This window comes from Gymnogyps californianus, chromosome 10, assembly GCF_018139145.2.
Source record: "Gymnogyps californianus isolate 813 chromosome 10, ASM1813914v2, whole genome shotgun sequence".
Classification (NCBI taxonomy): domain Eukaryota; kingdom Metazoa; phylum Chordata; class Aves; order Accipitriformes; family Cathartidae; genus Gymnogyps; species Gymnogyps californianus.
The window spans coordinates 12,734,922-12,757,178 of record NC_059480.1 but is presented as its reverse complement, the minus strand read 5'-3'; the positions used below and the strand labels follow the sequence as shown (position 1 = coordinate 12,757,178).

Below are 22,257 nucleotides of genomic sequence, written 5' to 3'. Positions count from 1 at the left end.
AACTGGAGAGGGAGTGGAGTAGATCTTGACACATCTGTAGATTTATGCTAGAGGTTCAGTCATATATCCTACAGGATCCTATAGGTTTATATCCTACAAACCAGAAGGAACAAGCAATAACTTCCACCTACTGCCTTCTACTAGCAATAACTAACCAAATTTCCTGGCAATTCCTAAGCTTAAATGGGACCTGTCCTTGGTTGTTGTCAGTGAGGAGCACGGGTATAGGATAGAGCCACAGAATGTACTGCTGTGTGGTTGGGGTTCGTGCAGTATGAACTCCATTAAAGGAAGAAAAAAAATAATTTCAACATAGGGCTTTTTACAGGGTTAAAGCCTGTGAGGCAGTTTATGGATCACTCTGGTATGGTCCAGATCTGACAAAAAGCAATATGCACTCTGAATATCTAGTATATTCTTGGTAGTGTGGACAGGAGGTTTTCATTTGCATTGCTATTCATTACCTTGAACTTGTCAGTTGCTTTTAAACATACTTAAAAGCAGAGGATTAGGGAATAACTTCTCTAATCCCATCCCTCACACTCTCCACAAAGAGCGGTTGCCTAACATGCAATGTGTTTGGTTATTATTAGTCTTTGCCCCAAGGGATTTTCTGCGAAAATGCTGGAGCAAGTTAGTTTAAAGTCCTCTTGAGGCTGAAGGTAGACATTTTTGGCAAGCAGTCTGGCAGAAGTTTTTGGGACCTTCTTTCAGGCCAGTCGCTGGCATAAACCACTCCCTGAGGCTGCCTGAGGAGTACGGGCTGGAATGGTCAGTGAATGTAGAAACACAAGTCTTCTGATTTCTATCTAGTTACCCAGTATTCACTCTTCCCCCATTCCCAGTGCTCCTCAGGTATGGTAACTGATTGAGCTATCTTTGCCATAGACATTTTGTGGCATCAGAGAGAAAAAAGTCAAATCTTCAGCACAACATTATCATTATCATAATTAGCCATAATTAAAGAACTGTTTCAACAGATGCATATTTGATGCATTTTGATATAAAAATAACAAAACTACAATGAAGAAGGAGCTATGGTCTATGGAGCAGAACCAACAACACTGTGTGAAGGATCTGATTAAAATATTTGTGTACCTACTGAATAATGTGATCTGTATGATACAGTAATATAATCAGGTTGGAGAAGATACAACTATCATAATACTGCAGACTCATAAGTGCAGACTCAGCTTCTTTATAGTACACTGATACTTGTCAAATTTTTTATTATTATAACTTCAGAAGCCACAAACCTATTAAATAAGAGTGTTTTAAAATAAAAATATAGTAGCACAATAGTGGGCTTCTTTGGGACTCTGCTGCTGTATTTAATGTATTAAAAGAACATTTCGATCCAGCACAACCAATTAAGGATAGCAGTATAAGCAGGAGATAACCTGTTTGCTACAAGTTAAGTAAGTGTTTTGCAGCTCGTGTCCTGCTGACTCATTCTGAATCGTATCAGGACAAATACTTTCACCCTGAGAAGTTATTTACTGGCCTAGAAGGTTCCTATTTCTGAAAGTTTATCACACCAGTTTCGTGTCACATTAGACCTATCTGTATGCCTGTCATTCAGTTAATTTTTTAATTTTTTTCCCAAGAAAAAAAATCACCGTTTTCACTTGACCAATGAACATCATTGCATATTAATACTCTTATATTCCTAGAAACAGGAGCTAGCCTGGACACAAGAACTCTTGTCATTCTCCTCCATCCTTGTTTGCTATAGCAAGGATGCTGTTTAAAAAATAAAACCAAACTTAATATGTTTGTTAAAGGTTGGATGGGTTTCTTTTCCTGTCTACACACTTACAGAGATTCTCAGACTTTCAGAGGTCTAATTTTTGGATTTCAATTACTAAGGAAGAAAATCTGGCACAAGACTGAATCATATCCCAAGAGGTAACCACACCCTAACTTAGAAACGTGAAACTCAGGATTGATATTCTTAAGTGTCCCTTATTTCTGTGGGAGACTGGACCAAGTCCAAGTAGATACCTGAAAACCCTCAAGCCTTAGCAAGGTCCCTGTCTGTCCTAAAAACATTCAACTGTTTCATCAAACAATATATTTTACATTTCAAAACTGCACTATAAATTAAATGTCCATCTAGGGTACCTGACAATCTCCATTTATGGTATGGGTATGAATTCCTCTTTTCTTTGTTCTTGAGCACTTGTATCACTATTTGACTGAGCTAATCCAATAAAAACGCTAAAATGGTTTCAAACATGTTTCTCTATAGTTCATTTCATGCCCTATTTTACAGCAGGTTATTCTCTAATCTAATTTACATTATTCTGAAATCACAAACTGATAGTAATTTTCTTCCAATAGTAATACAAGCTTATTTAAAGGGAACATCAGGTGCTCCAGTGAAAACCTACTGTAACAGGTCCTTGCAAATAAGATCATGGGGTTTATGTATTTTGATGGGAAATATTAAATGGAAATATTTTCATATTTTATGTGTAAAATTCAATATTTACACCGTATTTTTAAATGTGGGGCAAAAATATTGCTGTTTCAGAATCTTTGAGGGGTTTTCATTCTGAAATTTAGAGAATAGCTGAATTATTCATGAATTAGTTTAGCGTGAATAATAACCAGAAGCATGATTCTGTCTTCCACATAGATTGATAGCACATTAGTATCTAGCAATGTTTCTATACTTGGAGAGGGAGTTCAAAACATTATTGGTTCTCACTTTCTTGACTCAATATACTTTTCTTCTGAATTTCTGCTGAATCAGACTTTTTTTTTTTCCTTTTAATCATTCAGGTCAGTGAGGTTTGAAGACTTTCCCTAGACAGGTCTTTTACACTAACATTCTCAACTGTCTTGAAACCTATTTCTGAAAGTAGGATTTTGCTGTTACATGGAGTTCTGAAGAAAACTCATATAAAAGTTTTTTTGACACAGGGAATGTTCTTGAGGTTGAAAAGAAAAGACAAAATGATCCTCATATATCCCTCTGTCAATATAATAATGAGGTGATACTCAATGATATTAAAGGTTAGCACATTTGAAGCTTCAAAGGTGAAGAAAACGGATACAAACTTTTGTTCTTGGTCCGTAGCTAATCTGTGATACTTAATGCTATCAGATGTTGTTAAAGCCATGGATTTAGCAGAGTCTTTAATAAAGTCAGACATTTATATTGATAATGAGATGGGATTAGGGGTCTTCACATTTCAGAATACAAAGCACCCGCTCAGCTGAGAACTAGAAAGAAACTTCTCTTATAAAAGGCAATTTTATAGTTGGCTGCAACAGGTTTTCTTGAACTTACAAAACTCTTGAATGTTTTGACCAGGCTAAATTCTTCAGGATATTGACATCTTGTAGGTAAAGAAAGAATCTTGCATGTTATGATTGCTATAATAATGATAATCATTGAAATAACTCATTGGTGAACTGAATTCATTGCTGACTGAATGAATTAGCCAATTACTGAATCTGATTTACCTGACACGCTGACTGACTTCATGTTTCAGTTCAGTATGTGACAACAGTTGTGTAATCTGAGAACTCAGAATTATTGACATTTAATTACAATGTTTTTAACTCCTGTAGGTAATACCGTCACTATCTTATTTTCCCTCTGTAAACTAGGTATTTTCAGTCCTTCTCTTTTCATATGGAAGTCTCTTAGTGTCACTAATATTTTTCTTAGAATTCCACCACCTTCTGTACAATGGTGATTTAGGCATTTCTAAAATAATATACCATTATTGCATCTGGAAAATCTTATGTCTGAGTTTTTTAGACTTTATTTTTACAGTCATGAGGATATCTGTCTCAAAATATGCGTGTAAGATGGTCAATTATTCATTATCTATTGGAGGTTCTCTCAATCATACTGAGTAAAGTAAATCATGATGTAATGTTTAAATCTTTGTAGTGCAATAAAATATTCAGTGGCACTATGATTTGGACACAGTACTGTTAACAGTGTTTCGTGGCTCATTTGCCCAAGTAATTATGAGATTTTAGTCATCACTCAAAGATCAAGTACAGCTTTTTCATTGCAAAGCGGTTCAGGTTTTTATGTATATAATGTATAATGGCTCTCATTTAAATGGAGCTCAGGAACACAGAGGTCCTGAAGCTGTGTTATACTCATTAGAGGAATATTAAAAACACATTAAATAATATTGTGCAGTTGTGAGCTGTGGTGAATTGGATTGTATGTCTTTGATGCAAAATGTTGTAGAACAGTACAGTAAGGGCTACTTAGTTTTTTTAAAAAAAAACAACATTGAAATACCATGAACAGAGTTTCCAGCTATGTTTGGTGACCTCAACTAACTTTTCAGCTCACATAGGTCCACACCTTACTCCCTTTTTTTCACTCCTCACTTACTTTTGCTACATTGTTAGCATTACTTAGCAAAATCTACAATTGCATCTTGAAATTTTGAACCTGGGCAAAATGTTTTTTCCATTTTAAAGGAAAGCATCTCTATATCTCAATAGATATTTTCCATGGTCAAATGTACTACAAAGGACTAACCAAAATAAAATTCATACTGACATATCGTAATTCTTCACTTTCTCGAGCATGACTCCATAGGAGGTTGTTTTTAAGTAAGCAAAGGCTCAGACATTCAGGCTTTCTGACCACTTGGGCGTTCTGTATAGTCTCATTCAAGCCAGTCCTAAAACATCAAACACAAATAGGGTTGGTCTTCCCTAAAGTCAAAGGACTTGGCTCACTCGGGCATGACAGCCTTGCAATTGGGTAGAGTTACGGCAAAGGGTGCAGATGTAGCAAACACAGTAACCTCTGAGCTTGCTTTCAGTGATACAGTGATGACAGATTAGCACCAGCCCCTGCTACCATCTTGCATACACACACCTTGCTGAAGCCCAGGATTGGATATGTTTGCCTGTGTTTCAGTTGATCTCTCCCAGTTTCAGCATACGAACAGTCTCTTGCTTTGGTCCTGTACCAACAAAGGTGGGTTGTAGAACTTAAGTATTTTGAAGCATGTTTCAGATCTCTTCACTTTTTCTGTCACCAGTGGCCCTCAAATTGACTGATACAGAAACCTGGGCTGGATTTTTTTCATCCACATTCAGAATCTGTTTGTTTGATTGTTTGAATAACTCTGAACAGCCATCACTTTCCCAAAAGTCCAATACCACAGGAATACCTAACGAGCTAAGCTACCTATAGTACCATGGTTACTGAAATGCAGCCTTTCTTACTCATACCCACATACATCATATCCCTGAGGTGTATAGTGTGTTTCTCTCCGTTAGGCCTTCCCATCAAAACTTCTGATTTAAGAAGCAAACAGAAGATAATCTGTGACTACTAAAAAAATCTTGGTGGTAGATCTTTTCTATTGCTCATTGGGAAATCCTAAGCAAAAGCACTTCTTGTGTCACTTCTTAGGTGATGTCACCTAATGTCCTGCCAGAAGCACAGCTGTGCTGACTTGAACTGTTTGTCAGATCTATAGATGCTAAAGCTGTGCTTATAGCTGTTGAACAGTCATTGTGCCTCAGGTAACTAGGTATGCAGTAGATTTGTAAAGCCAGTTTCTTTTCTGTTCTTCCAGTTATTTCTATAGCTAAAGGGGTTTTCTTCTTGTGCAATTTATACAGAATAGCTTAAGGTAAATTATTGGTTTATTGTTACCTGAGACATTTCACTGAGGTTTTCTCTTGCTTTGATTAGGTAGCAGATTATTTATTCAAGAAAAATACCACGATAATACCCTTTCTAGCAACAAAACTGATTTAAAAGATGACAAAAAGAAGAATATAATAGTACATAGAGCACTTTGAAATAATGAATCACTGTAGCCAAAACATTTGATGTGCAGCATTCCACTGTATAGAAAAAGTTATAGGAATATATTGGTATGGTAGAAATAGAAAGATCAGAATAAAGGAATGAGTATTTTGTTTTCATCTCTACTATTTGTGTTTCTCAGCATACATTTTAAATTCTGACTAGTGACTTTTTATTACTGTTGTGATATCGATCAGTCAATCACTATGTTACTTCATACACAAGCAAGAATAAAATCATCTACTTTTTCTATTGTTGGCTTATTGCTATTCCTTGTGAAAAGAAAGAAATGCAACTCAGGTTTTTTTTCTCTTTTGCTTGCATGATTACAATCTGTAGCTATGTTCAACTGGCTTCAGGCTACAAGATAATCATGTCTAGATAGAGTAAGATTCTTTAGGGAGTTAGAATATGAGATGAAAAATTCTCTGCAGATTAGAAAACATATTTGGCAAGAAAGATTTAAATTACAAGTCTCATTCATGCTACATAGCATAACTGCACAAACACTTTAAATCTGGAATTACACTTTTTAAACCTTTGATAGAATAAAGACCCTTAGCAGTGAGATTCAGCAGTGATGTTGCAATGAATAACAAAACTGAAGAAAATACAACTGCTGATAAAATCATCAGGCAGATGGGGCTGTCTGTATTGAGGGCATGGCATGTGTATTGTACATCTTCATGTAGCAGTTTCTGTTACATTCTAATTATGTCCCCTACAGCTTTAAATTAAGAGTAGATTCTTTTAGAACTGATAGGTTGTCCCATTAGCTTGCATGTGAGGATGCAGTTACTTATCAAAGAAGCAGCATCCTATAAACCAACCTGCCAATATGTATTTATTACCATAATTTTTTCAGTTTGCTCTAACGCAGAGGGATAAGTGCTGTGATGCCAGTTTCTGCAAGCTGAAGATTTGGCCAGGATTTTTTAGGAAGCAAAGCTCAGCACAAGTTTTCTCACCTGACTGCACCATTCAGGCATATTTTTACCATGAGAGATTTATAGGATTTATTTCAACTTGTATTTGTCTCATCTCACATGTACCTAAGCTACCTTATGCAAAGGTAGCCTGCTTGTCATTGTCATCTTGGTCCCCTTTGTTCACTGTTCATGCATATATAACCCCTCTCAACAGTTCTTCTGGACACCATGTTGTCTTGTGTTACCAGAAATGCTGGTAACTTGGGGTTTTTTTTACCAGCTGCATTTAGGTATAGTACAGCCTTTTGTTATATGTTTAGATGTCGGGTGCGCTGCTTACTGACATGTTTCTTATATGGCCTTTCTCATCCACCTATATGGCTAAAACTCCTGCTAGGCTTTCATCTTTCCTGTCTTGATGACTCCACTATCTTTTTCCTTCACAGATGTGGTCTGATCCCATTTGTGGCTATTCACAATGCTTCTGTTAAAATCGTTCTCCCAGTCCCTTGACAGCTTCTTTCTTTGCATCTTTCCTCCAGCCTCCCCATTCTCTTCTGCTTCAGACATACCCCGCTTGCCTCTACTTTAAAACTACAAATTACCTCTTCTACTAGCAGTATACTGGATAGAAGTTTTACTATTTAGAACTTTCTGACAAGAGCTTCCCAAAAACCCCCAAAACAATTTTACTATCTCTTTTTAGATCCCTTCTTAAAAGCAGCTGTTGCTAAAGGAAACTTGCAAAAAACAGGCTTCTGTTGAGCTGCATCTAAAGCTCTTCCTGAGCATTTAGATAGTTTCTTGTGTAGTAATTACTCTATAAAGTCCTTAGGAGAGGGCTCTTTTTTTTCCTCTACATTTAGACAGCAGCTAGTTCAAGAATGTCCCAATCCCAGAGTAGCCTTCCTAGAAAGCAGCTTTGTAAATAAATTCATTGGAAGCTTCCAGCAGTACCCAGCCAGCCAATGTGCTTTCCAAACTCCTTTCCTCAATGCATGGTAATAAAAGGTTAGCAGCAGCAGAACTGTGGTAGTAAAAAACCTGGATGTTTTAAATATGGAGGTTCCTCCACCTTTTTTCAAACAGGCAAGCTTTAATTCAGTCCAGCTTCAAAAATGTAAGGACAACTTTCCTGGTTCCAGCTGGGATAGAGTTAATTTTCTTCTTAGTAGCTGGTACAGGGCTGTGTTTTGGATTTAGGGTGAGAATGATGTTGATAACACGCTGATGGTTTAGTTGTTGCTCAGTAGCGCTTGTCTTAAGCCAAGGACTTTTCAGTTTCCCATGCTCTGCCAGCAAGCAGGTGTGCAAGAAGCTGGGAGGGAGCAGAGCCGGGGCAGCTGACCTGAACTAGCCAAAGGGGTATGCCATACCATGGAACGTCATGCCCAGTATATAAACAGAGGGGAGTTGGCCGGGAGGGGCGGATCGCTGCTCTGGCATCAGCCAGTGGGTCGTGAGCAATTGCATTGTGCATCACTGGGCTTTTTTTCCTTGAGTTTTATTTCTTTTTTTTTCCCCTTTTTTTTGTTATATTCCTTTTCATGACAATTATTATTATTATTGTATTAGAAGAAAATTAACTCTATCCCAGCTGAAACCAGGACAACAACCCAGTGCTCAGAATCATTAAAGCTTTGCAGAGTTTTTGTTCTGGTTATTCAGCGTCTGTTATTTACTTTGCGTTTTTGTCAGTTGAAAGTTTCTTTTGCATTGTTGTACTGAGATTTTATGTGGTGTACTTGCCGATTCATACTGGAAATTATGGTAATTAAAGCTCAGTTTCCCAGAAGATGATTCTTACTTCAGCAAGTCAAATATTTATATGGTATCTCATCTACTGTGTAATGACAGCATTGTATGTAACACTTTGTAAGTGCCAGAGTTGCATAATCTGGAAAATTCTGAATTCTCCTGTGTTTCATTACATAACTGTTTTTTTCTTTTCCTGTTGAAGTGGCAAAATACTTGCTTGAGCTTGGTGGGCTCCTCCCCACACTTTCAAAAAAAAAATGTTTGGGCGTAGAAAATGTCAGCTCTCCTGCAGCAAAGCTAATCAGAGTTTTATTCTTCTATTGTATTACTTTATTAATGTTCCAAATCCATGACGAAATCAGTTATTCACAAATATTATTTGCAGTACTGAACCATCATTAAGTCCAATTGAGAAGTCTTCAGCAACTGTTTATTACTGATCAATTCACTTGCCACTTCTTTCTGAAGTATAATGTTTCTAATCATCTAGTTTCTGATCACACAAATAAATTGCTGAATTTGCATATTTATTCATGACAATAAGAAGTTGATAAGGAGGCAGGGCAACCCCAAATCAACTCCCTGCTCTGTATTGATTGTATGTAGCTCCTTGAACAGTCATATATTCCTAGATGCAAAAAACCACATCCTTTGGGACACTTTGTCACCTAGCAGAATCCACAGCTTCAAATTACCTATACAAAGCTAGAGGGACAGAGGGGAAAAGAATGACTTCAAAGTGTAGGCTCAAGCTCAGACTTCCATCACGCAGGACGAGGACCCAAATCACCTGATACCACATCACACTTTCACATTCACGCGCTTCCCGGCTGTTTAGTTTAATGAATAATGGCTAATGATAAGCAAGGTGGAGCAGCTTCTAGGCACTGGGAACCCAGAGTCTCTCTTTGGCATGTTCTTAGTATCTAGGCAAAATTGATGGTGAATGAGGTGAAGCAGGGTTTTGAATCTGAGGCTCACGTCTTGCTCTATTAGAGCTGATTGAAAAGGGACTGCGAAGTGGAACCACCTCTTTTTCATTCAGCTTTGGGGTTTGTGAGGGCCAGGTCTCAGCATCTCTCTAACAGACCTCACTGGCAAGACAGGTCATTCACTAGTTTTTGAATCCCAAAGGATTTTTAGACCACCAGTACGTGCATTACATAGTGCTGGACAAGCCCCTCCAAAAAGACCTGTTGGGAGTTAAGAGGCTTTATGGATGAAAATTAAGTGTAGTAGGGCTCTAAGGCAGCAGCTCTGAGGATTCAGGTTTTCAACAGAAGTAGAAGTCTCCTATCTAAGTCCTTTCATAGATCTGTGCCTCATTCTTTTTGTTCCACAGAGTACTACTTGCTACTTCATTTTTGCAAAATAAAAGAACACTATCTCATATGGCTAATACAGTATTCTAAGTGATGTACACTTCACAGTATAAATGCAAAATCCAGACATATACAGAAAACAGCAGTTAGTTTGTCATGTTTATTATCGGAGAAGTATCATGTAGAACATAGAGATAAAGGTCTCATAGTTTAAGGGGCAACCACTTTCCCAAAGAACTTACAATATAGATTAAAAGCAAGATTTAAAAAAGTATATGAAATAAAATTACTTTGCAGGTGTATTTTAAAGTTAAGATTTTCAAAGCCACATTGGAAATTAGGGTTACATTGATCTGCAACTCAGCTTCTATTTCCTTTATGCAGCCTTGAAGATCTCAGTTCTGATATTCTAAAAGAATAAAAAATAAAATTTAGCATTCTAGATTAGTAAAAAACTAAAGTAAAAAAGATGATTTCACCGGCAGGAATTGGAAAGATGGAAGTACTGTCCTACTAAACAGATTCAGAGCTCCTAATATTGTTAACTTGATTTGTGTCAATAGCCTGCTCTGTGTCAACAGTGAGCACTGGGTTGGGCATGTGTTCTAGTGAGACAGGAACATTCTGGAGGAAATTCAGTTACTGGCACTTTGACTTATTTACAACTTTTTAGCAGATATTTTAATAATTTTTTTTAACATATATATTAAATGGATTGTTGAAGATGAATAAAGCAATCAGATTCGCTGAAACTTGGTGGGTGTAAACTTGCTAAAAATAACCTAGATGTATCAAATGATATGACAGCAGCCCTAAAAATCAGTAAGGCTATTTTTTCAATTCTAGTTTATAATAGCAATAGGGGCATCAGTGCAGGGTGTTTCCTTGGGATTAATGTCCTTCTGTCACCGGGGTATGCTTTCCTCACTGGATTTCCATTAAGAACAGTTATGTTGTGTAGTACTGGATGATGTTTAATATCACAATCGTTGGGAGCTCAGGTATCCAGCTGAGATCCACCTTTTCAATATGTAGTGGAAAAGTCACACTACATCATCAACTAGTACTCTAAAAAGAGTTGTTATTAACATCTCTCATAGATAAATTGCTTTATTTTTTAAATTTGACTATACATTAGACTGTGTCACCCAAATAATCTCTGTCACTGAAGACAATGATAAAGCCAGAGTAACATTTTTGAATAATAAAAAATTACAAGCTGGAATACGCAGAGTTAAAGTCTGATCTCAGTTCTACCATTCTAAAATGCAGAGTAACTCCTGTGATTTAGAATTGGAATTCCTCTTCGTTCTAATCTGTAAAACTGAGAACAGGATCTGATGTCATATGCAGGATAACAAAAGCAATTTTATTTAAAATGTAAATTTAAAAAATACTAAACACATGACATACTCAGCTCGTGATATATCTAGAGAAATACAATAAGGTAAATTTCCATTTTTTTAGTGGATGCATATGTCCTGTATTACAATGAATTTAGTAGATTATTTTCCTGAGAGCAAACTCTCAGCTGGTATAAACTGCCATAGTTCTGTTAATTTTACAAACACCAAAGAACTTACTCTAGTTCAGAACTGCCCTTTGATTTCTAGTTTTCAAAATAGCCTCTAGATGAACTTTTTGTGTTGTTTGAAGATGACAAGAAACCAAATTTTGAGATTACTAGAAAATTATAATTGAAAATGAAATAAATTATTTCTATTTTAAAGTTATTGTAAAGTTATTTAAAATGAAGGGGAGGTTGCATTTTGTATGGCTGTGTCTAGTAAGAAATCACTGATAAATGATGATTAATGATCACTTTAATGTATTACCTTCATTAAAAATATAAAGCTTTTAAAAAAAGATAAACCAGTGTGTTTTAAAAGTTAATTTACAATAGGAAATTATTTCTGTGCATGTTTTCATATGTGGTAGATGGAGAAGGTACAAGTACAGATTCTTGTGGTTTATTTAAGCTGGCAGTTTCTCACATAATCCAAATGCGTGTCTGCACTTAGTTGGCTTTATGTTTGAAAAATCGGACCTTTGCCATTTTAGCGTTACCAAAAGGTATTAAGTAGTTCATGAATTTAAAAAAAAAAAAAAAAAAAAAAGCATAATATTCTGAGTTTGCTGTTCTCTTTTCTCTGCTGGATGAGTCTTAACATCTCAGTGATTAAATCAGCACCATTGTTTAGTCCAATCTTCAGTTTTATTTCCCTTTTCAGTGCAGCCAAGAATTTAATGGTATGTGAACTAAGACCAGGTTCTGTAGGTCTTCTACTGTACTAAACTTTATGGCGAACTTAGGCCTGCTATATCAATGAAAGACTCCTGAATCCAATTTTGTCCAGTTCATCTGCAACTTTGTACAGACAGTAAGCAGAGACGTACTGAAAATATTTAGTAAAGTATAAGAAACAATGCTAAAGACCAGGATGATGTCTACACTGGGTATTTAAAGAATTATCATGACTAAATTTGCCAGATAGTAAAAACTTAAACTTATTTATTATTTTAAAATATTTTTAACTGAATCTGAAGAGTATCTCTGGTCAAAACTGCAAGCAGGTTTGGGCAATTATTTCTAAAAGGCATGCATATGTTCACTTCCATTACTGTTGACTTTTGAGACAATTGCAAATCAGGATAGCAGCACCACAGGCAGTTTTTGAAGAACTCATTCCTTAAAGCAGACATATTTGTGCTGGGGATAAAAAGACTTAACTTCACTACAGGGTCTCGAATTATTATTCTGTGGGAATGGAGAGAAAGTGAGCTTATCAATCAAGGAGACCCACAGCTGGATAAATTGTTTTAGAACAATTGGTGGCTGTTTGCTAGACAGCTTATGTAAATACATACATAAATACTTAGGACCATTGGGGAATTCTGTGGTGACCTATCTGCTTCCCTCTTAATGTAATAAGGTTACTATACTTCAGAAAATCTACAGCTTGGTAAAGTATCTGAAAAATTTGTAAATTAACTCTCAGGCTGTTTGTTTAGTAGCACTTTATCTGTCACTCCGATATTCTGTACTTATATGACTTCAGGAACATCTTAGGAGTATAGCTGAGGGCAAGATGCAGCTAAGTACGTGAATGCATGTAGCTCTAAGTGATTTTTTAAAACTCTGTAGTTAGAAGAGCACAGTTGTCAATTTGTGTGTTGTGTTTATGGAAAAGGTATTGAATGCAATGGGGTTTTTCATTAACTAGATTGGAAATGTAAAAAAGTTTAAAAATCTACTACAGGTTCTAACAAGTGAATTCCTTTTTTCAAGATATTTCAAGATTCTTGTTAGAATACTCATCTCAGATAGCATTACCTAGTTATATAAACTAATGATAACATCTCCTGTGAAACTAGTGAGGATTTAGCAGTGCATTTTGAAGTGTGACTTTGTTGCGTCACTGTCATTGTGAGTTGTTAAATATCTGTCTCGTTTGGAGACCTTATCTGGAACTTTGAATACAGCTAACATTTAAAAGTTGATAGAATAAAACAATTCATTTAGAAATATTAGAGCAAGCCACAGAGCTGATAGTAGAACTGCCTTGTTTAAATGTTCTACAACATTAGACAAATTAGTCTTAATAATGTCTTCTTAAGCTTACGTTATCTTTTCTTTTGAAAAATAAACAGCTAAAAGCATTGTCCTCTGCTACCAGCAGATGACAATTATTCAGAAAAGTCTTTGCTTTGGAATTGTCTGTGACATTTCAATACAATACCTGAACAGTTGAATAGGAAATAGAATTTTTATATGATAGCAGTTTATGTTCAGTATTCACGTGATACGTTTATTTAAAAGAAGCTGAAGAGAATAAGAATCTGCTTAATACCGTAAATTAAGCATAAGTGTTATATACTCTGTCTAAATGGCTGTCTTACCTTTCCCCTGACAGGTTGATAATGTATGGTTTTGTGAAGGCCATGGTACACATTGGCCAGTTAAAAGGATGGGAATTCCACTTCACTGACTGTTTATTTTTTGGATCGCTGATGTCTGCCACAGATCCAGGTAACTGTTTAAAATAAATTACTTTTTCAAAAGTCAGAAGAGTAAATAAGAACGTAACAACTGAATGATAAATGTCTGATATTCTGATAATCATAAGTCAAAGTGGCTCCAGAGATCCCTTGTGTTTGTTTCAGTAACTGGTTTACCTATGTTTATAGCTCACAAACTTTATAAATGAAGTTGCTGGGGAGATTGGAAAAATGTTGTTCTCCAATCTTCAGTACATCTACCTGTTCATTGCTGATATGAGAACTGCTGTAACACTGGAGCGTCATGGTTAATAATTTAGACATTGCATTCATGTGTGATCTAACCCAGTTTAAAGATATGGAGAACGTAGCTTTCAGATTTGTCCATATAAATAACTGTTTATAAGGTATCAGTTTACAATTTGAATGCAATGTTTCATTATAAATACAACTCCAAAAAGATAGATAGCAACAGGTTGGCTTGAATTTGTAGATGAGATATTTAAAGCCTAAAGGTACAGTAAATAGCCAAGTCTGGGAAACAGACTCAGAGAATTTTGGAATCACAGAATTACAGAGTCATTTAGATTTGAAGGGACATCTGGAGGTCTTCTAGTCAAACCTCCTAATCAAAACAGGGCTAACCTCAAAGTTAGCCTAGGTTTCAGAGATTTGTCCAGGTTTGTGACGTTGAAAATGTTAATAAGAGTGCTCTGATATTAAAAGGAAAGTATTGCTTTCTGCATCTGTGGGGCAATAGTGAAGGAGGAGGTGAAAAAAGAATTTTTTGATATGTTATCTACAGAGACAAAGTACAAAGTCTGCAAGGGTACATTGGATTTTTGCAAAATTTTCAGTTGAGCTGTTACAGGAAGTGGAACAGAAAGCATTTTGTGATGCACATGACATGCTGCATTAGTGTTAACTACCCTTGAGAAGCTTCTCTGAGAAACTTATGAATAAATCTTTCAAATTCATGGCTATTAAAAGAAATGACAAAAAGCAACACTGTTCTACAAATTTGTTCCATTCTTTAAAAGAACCCTCAATATTTAACAAAAGACTTGAGCTTGTGATTTATCATTCTGATGGCTTAAAAATATGGTGTAAAACAATTTATTTCCACAAAACCGGTTGTTGCAAGATTGCTGTAAAAGCTGCATCAAATTGTTATTCTCAAATTAATCCAAGCATCCAGTATGCTGCCACTTACAAAATCGCCCAACTACTTTAATAAGATTCAGCACATCATTGGAGCCTATCCTCAGCGCAAGAGAAAAACACAGAAACTGAAAGCACAAAGAAAACCTAGGAAAATAAATTGCTTATGGAATAAAAGGTTGCTTACAGCTTCCAAGTACATTTCTTGATTGTGCTATGAATAGTTTTGCAGTTGGCTTAGTTTCTTTTCCCATTTTCCAGTCCAATACTATTTAGTTTCACAAATGAACATGTTGACTTATGAGGAGAAATATATAAGACAAATGCACTGATTTTGATTATAATGGTATGAAATCACCACTGATTAATCTGGAACAATCATGAGAAAAAAAAGAGAGAAGCTCCCCTTGCACTGGAAGGAATAAGAAGTGACAAGGATTACTTTTCCCAGATTTTTAAATAGCCTTAAAAAGCTAACACTGCAGTTGAGAAAACTACTTTTAGTGTGACAAACTATCATTGATTAATACTGTTTCTAATTACTCTTCTGCTTATATAGAGTGTCTGTGCGTGTCCAGGAGGTTTTTTAATGTTCAGTCTTGCTCCCTCTGTTATCTATTCACAATATTCTAAGCTGTTTCATGTTTTTACTAATCTTATCTGTAAATTTCAGTCCCTCAAAGACTTAGAGAATTTCGAATGAAATTTTTGCTTAATTAAACGGTAGACATTGCTGAAAATATTTCATTGTGTTGTAGGATTTGCTAGTGAATTATAATCTCAAGCCATGTAAAGAGCTCATTGGAATTCCAAAATCAGTTAAAATATGGTCCCCTGGAGGACTGATACATACTAGGGCATAAAATAATCAGTCTAATGACTTTATATGTGATATCTAGCTTTAAAAAAAAAAAAAAATCTCTGGTAAAATGTTGTTAGTGTTATAGAAGTAGGATAGAATAATAAATTACTGTTCTAAGATGAAATAATAAATTCCTGTCTGATTTGCTACCTGATTTTTCATTTAATTCTTCACTGTGTAGGATTATAAGCTCATTTCAAAAAGAGATTTAATTTCCCTTGGCTGTGGAAAGCAATTAAGTCTCAAAAGGTGTTAAAAACTGATCTGTTGACTTGACAGAAATTGTTTTGAGTTCCTTATTTGTAATAGCGAAGATGACTAGTAGATATTTACATGTTAAATGAAGGATTTTACTACCAGGGCAGTAAAAAAATCTACGCCAGCTAAAAGTTGCTAATATTGTGAGGAAGAAGGAAATAATGTCATAGCACTCTGTAGGTTTTAGTTTTGAAGGGTATTTGAAGATCTTTAATAAAGAGGTTTTTGCATAAAATTAGTTCAGAAGAATTGCTCTTATATGCTATGTGTTCCCTTATACAGAAAACTAGCACTTGAACTAAGGTTAAGAAATGAATTTATGACCGGATATACTTAGGACTGTGTTTTGCATTATAGACTGTGATCCCTAAACATCTGTGATACTTAGGGATGCCTCAAAAACCTCTCACGTCTCTAGAAAGAAAAGGTAGAAACTTTAGGGACAAAGCAAGGTTACTTCCAAATAAATCACTCATTTTACAAGAAATATCTCCTTCCAATAATTTATCATTTTCAGCAGAAAAAGTTTCTAATTTCAAGACTTCAAGTGAGAGGTTTTATTTCTAAGGAACAGAATTTTAAAATTCCCAAATTTTCCCTTCATTAGTCTTTGATTTAAAACATCAGACCAGTATTTATATTTTTCTTTATTCTGATCAATAGGTATCATTTATCATGTAGTTGGGAAAATCATCTCTTCTTGTTATTTCATCTGCATAAAACAGCACAGATTTCACTGTTTCGCTGTTGAAAGGGTTTCCCTTGTGTTAGTATTGTGTTTTGATTTCTAATATAGCCTGACTCTGGAAGTTTTTTTGTGATCCCTTCAGAGGGGATGGAGCAGTTCCTCCCTGTGTTCTGGTACATGCGTCACTCGTCAAGAGCAGCAAAGAGACTATGGAAAATGTGCTGGTGTGGGGAGTGGAGCCCCCAGCTCTCAGTCCCTGAGCATCAGAGACCTGCAAAATGAAACTGCCTCACGCGTGAGCACAGATAAGCATATTCTGACAACAACTGTCCTCTGTGGTTGAAAGGCAGACACAGCAATGAGCCCCAGCAATAGGCTGCTTCAGGGTAGCAGTGGTTGTAAAGGAATAAGGTGACTGACAGAACAAAACTGGCACATGAATGAAAAGATTTGACCTCTGCCTTAGCCACCAAAAAATAACTGAAAAGTACAACTTTGGCAGTTTGTCTTAGCTGTTGTTATTAACACATTCTGTGCAATGACCTTCCAATCCAAAGATATTTCATGTATCTTTAACGCTTCTTTTTTTTTTAACTTTTGACATTTCAAGCATAGAAAACAGATTTACCTTCACAAGGTTTGCTGAAGCACAGCTATTTCTGAGCTATATGAACCCCCTTACCTTTGGTCATATTGATAATCACAAGGCTCTTCTCTATTTGAAGTTACTATGGTTACAGCTGAACTGGAGATGTGAGTTGCACTGCTGTTGTTATTGATAAAATTGGATATTTATCAGAAAGAGCAGTTTCTGTTTCTCATAAAATCAAGGGATTTTGCATTAAGAAGCATAATTTATAAATACAGCAAGGTAATACATTTTATACACTTGTTATGTAAGAAAGTTTATAAATGTGTTTTTAATTGAAATATTTTTATGCTTTCTTCTTATTCACCACTGAACTCATCTGTGAGTGGTGTGACTGATTAGTAGGGAAAGATGACTATAATTAAAATTGGAATTGTTATTTTTAGAGAAAAATGGATAGGAAATATAAGTGAGATTTCTCTCATCTTATTTTCTTCCCATTTGATACTGCCCTCCTAAAAGAATTTAGGCCCATAAGCTATGAAAGATATTAATAGTTCTAGTCAGAAGATTGAGCTACAATAATACCAGTACTTTATATAATGGTCTTATTTATTTTCTGAGCTTCCTTATTCTTTTCAAACATAACAGCAAAGAAGTATTGGATACAGTTAGCTCAGGGATTGTTGTAGTTTGCTGATATTTCAGTTATACATACTTTTTACAGCAATTAATAACAAGCCGATTTGTTTCTACATATGTCAAAAGATATCTTTCACAAACCAGCTCCACAGACACTTGTTCTGACTTGGGTACAACCAAAATCATGCTAGGCTTAGCATCTAACAGATGTTACCTCAGTCCATGAAATCAAGGAAGAAGTGAATCAGATTTCTGTTGGCACAAGTACTGTGAAAATCTTAGATGCTTCACTGTTTCATGCTTCCCATCACTGAATTTTTTAATGAAGTCCACAACCCTTTCTGAGTCAGGAGCTCTGATACATGTTATTTCTATTTGTGTCAGTTTTCTACTGCCACAAAAGATGTTTGTTTGCTGTCCCCCAATTACCTGTCCTTCTAGCCATCTAGTTCTTTACCTGTCTCTATCTCTGTCCTCCTATGCTTAGATTGAAATAAGAGATGAAGAGATGCTGTGTACTTTAATGAAAAGCAGTTTGGTATTTTTATAATACATATTGTATCAAATGAATTATTACAAGTTGTTGAGTAGTTACCACACAAAAAACAAGCCCTACTTATCATTCCTCAAAAGTGCCTTCAGAAAGCCAGGGAGGCATACTTACTGCAATGTAGTATCTATGATCTTTACTTAGATATGAAAGTTCTCATAGATTAGATATGTTACTGTAGTATAGAGTAGCGAATACTGAATTTTTAAATTAATTCCCTTGAGTTTTAAAGTCGTCCATCAGACAAAACATGATATGACTATTCATAAAGTATTATTCTATCCAGAGACTAATTTAAATTAACTTTCTTCCATAGCAGAGTATCACATCCCTTTTAATATGCCCATTCTGAACTATATCCATAGATTCTCGTAATTAATGAAGGCAAATGTGATCTTGAGGAAATGACTAGACAGTGGCTAGCAAAACAAGGTGAAAATGTTTTATTGAACTCTTAAAAGGGGTGGGTGTGCTAAAGATTATGCAGTTCTCTGTTCTTAAGCAGACACTATTTAACATTTTCATTAATGAGTTGGCTAATGCAATAGAGGATGCTTCTTTAATGTATAATACTATGCTGAGAGGAGATTGCAAACACTTTGAACAACACGATTAGAACTCTACAATTCTTGAAATGATTTAAAATCAACAAGGATAAATGCTACACTTAGAAATAATCAACTTCATAGATAGAAGATAAGAAATGAGCATTCACTGCTGAAAAAGATTTCAAGTTTACAACCTGAAAATGAGTCATCAGTAGCAATACATAGCAAAAAAAGGAAAACAGGATTTATTAACATGTTCTACAGCATCTTTTCACTCTATTTCTTGACAGCAAGTGTCAACTACACTACTTGGATCTGATTTTGGGCACTGTATTTCAAGAAAGATATGGACTGATTAGAAGTGATTAGAGGGCTAGAAAACGTTACTGAAAGGAGGAGATTGAAAGAAGTGAGTCAGTTGAGGGAGGAGATGTCTGAAATGAATCTTTGAATAGGCAAAATGTTGCTGGGAAAAAAGGGAATAAACGTGACAAATAATTAATGTCTCAGGCTAGGAATGGAAATTGCAGACTTGAAGAGCAGGAGGGGAGATGTAGGTTAGACATTCAGGAATAACTGCATTTATAAATTGTATGAATACTGAAGAACAGGTTAGTCTCCCTTGGGATTTGTGGAACCAGCATCACTTCAGTTCTTTAAAAACAGATCAGATAAATATCTGTCAGCAGTGGTATGGGTGAAGCTTGCTGTGTCTTGGGCCAGACAAACATAGGGACAGAGCAGAGACTAGAATTCTTCAGTCAGGGACAGGCAATGCTGTAAAGAAGATCCAATAACCTCCATTGGGAATGGGAGAAACATTTGAAATGGAAGATACTTTCTGAGAACTGGGTGAACTGGGGAGTCTCTCCCAGAAGAGGCAATTGATGCATTACTGTGTTGCTTGCTTTATTAGTTTGCTTTAATTTGAAAAGATTTTAAGTCAGATTTTTGGGGTAGAGCCAGGAGAGAAAACAAGAAGAGAAAGCTGTTTTCTTAGGAGGCAAGAAGAAGGAGAGGAATGTGTAGGCATCTGTCTAATTGGCTTGGCCTGCTACACATACATACCAACGGTACATTGGACTTCGATTACTATTTTCTTTTCCTTCTATCATTATTGCAGGGACTATTAATGTGAACCCAAACTAATTAGCTAATAAGCAAAAGCTGGAAGTGGCAAATACTTTTAGAAAACAAGTCTGTTATGCCAATGACATCAAAGAATGGGAGACTAAATTGGGTCCACATTTAGCACATTACGGCAGCGTTGCTAATCAAGCAAAAACCTGAATATAGATATTGGTGAGCCAAGAAAATATGTTTTGCCAAGAAAACTTCTTCCTACACCTTTGAGCTGTTCTGGGGAAAGAACTCTTTTCCTAGTTTAAATTATAACTGCACTAAGAGTAGATGGGCGACATTACCAGGATTGTTAAATGTAACTAGCAAATTTAAATATAGCTATATCAGCAAATGTTCAGCTACACACATCTCCTAAATTGTCTTCTGTAGAATAACACTTCCAGAATTCTTCCAAGATAACACATCAACAGATATCACTTTGACATAAAATCTCACAGGAGAACTGAGACTCTATTTTGGGTTTATAATCTGATTTTTAGATTACACAGATATTTAAGTGCCATTTAGAAAATCTTATCAGTAATGATTTCAAAGTTCCAAGAAATGTTATTAAGACAAAGCATAATCACCTGTTCATGTTTTTGTGTGAATTATCAGCAGTCATCTCGATGTAAAAGTATATAATTTTAATTTCTGAAACGTCAAATGTTAACATGGCATCCCGGAGGCACTCCTAATCTTTGGGATTCCCGGGCTATGAGGATTGCGTAAATTGTACAATTATGTAGTAGAATGAGCACCAGTGAAGCACTGAGTTACCATGTAATTTTTAACCATACAAATAATTGGGGGCCTTTACATTAAATTCAGTTTGAAAAGAGAAAGCTCTGCTTCATCCATGCAAAGAGAATAATAATATCAACACAGAACATAGATAGCCTTCTTCATTTGGAGATTCTGAAGTGCTAGGTAGATCTTGGGAAGGATTGCGATCCCCTGTTTACAGGTAAGGAAACTGAGGCATAAAACAACTAAGGCATCCTTTAATATCTATAGGACTTAATTACCTGAATATGATCCAAGTGTCTAAATGCCCTTGAGGATGTGTGTCTAAATGATTTGCCCAACTTCAATTTAAATTCAACATACTCTATTTTTTTCTATTGCACTAGTAAGGTCAAAATCAAATATAGCATATAACTCAGGGAGAAGGAAGGAACCTTAAAATGGGTTACAAGTATCAGATATCCTGATCTGGATAAGAGGGCTTCATGACTGCAGATACGCTACACTTGAGGTGAAAGTGGTCACGCTGCTGGTGGAACAGGGCATGAGGTTATTATGCATGTTCCTCAGTGAACATACATAACAGATGGATAAGCGTTAGTATATCCTTCTTAAAATAGGTAAACCGCTACTCTCATCACACGCAAAGTCCATAGCAAAACCCAAGTCTTTTCAGCACCCTTATTTCTCCTTGCTGACAACATCACAGTCCTTTACGCATAGTAAAATATGCTGTGACATTTTCATTTATGCATGATTCTCTGTGTGAGAGGGAAAGTTTCTTCCTAACTCAGCTGAAGCACCAAAACTCATAGGCTTGCTGGATTTAAGGTTCTTATATGCTTCAGTTGATCCCTTTTAACTTATTGTTATCCACTTAGGTTATAAAGCGGACTGGACTTCTCAAAACCCATATTCTAACATTGCTTTATTTCTTGAACTGCCAGAGGAATATGAAAATAACAAACTCACTTTGCTTTGTCTCCATACAGTGACAGTCCTTGCTATTTTCCATGAGCTGCATGTGGATACAGATTTGTACACATTCCTGTTTGGAGAGAGTGTCCTAAATGATGCTGTGGCTATCGTGCTGACATAGTAAGTACACCCACCTCCATTCTTTACTTGGTGAGACAATTACAGGCTTTAATTGCTGATACAATTCTCACTGATATAGTTTGCGCAAGTATAGGTATAACATTTGAAGATTTCATTACAGAGGTGTTGTTCTGGAGTTGTTCTTGGTTTGTTAAACACCAGAATTCCAATA

The 22,257-nt window shown here is 35.8% G+C and overlaps 1 protein-coding gene across 1 annotated transcript in view; it reads left to right on the top strand.

The window, feature by feature from the left end:
• SLC9A9 (solute carrier family 9 member A9) overlaps window positions 1–22,257 on the top strand; it is a 210,229-nt gene that overhangs the window by 35,802 nt on the left and 152,170 nt on the right. Inside the window, exons 5-6 of the mRNA XM_050902352.1 lie at window positions 13,736–13,851; window positions 21,980–22,085. Of these exons, the coding sequence (XP_050758309.1) occupies window positions 13,736–13,851; window positions 21,980–22,085 (222 nt within the window). The remainder of the gene's footprint in view (window positions 1–13,735; window positions 13,852–21,979; window positions 22,086–22,257) is intronic.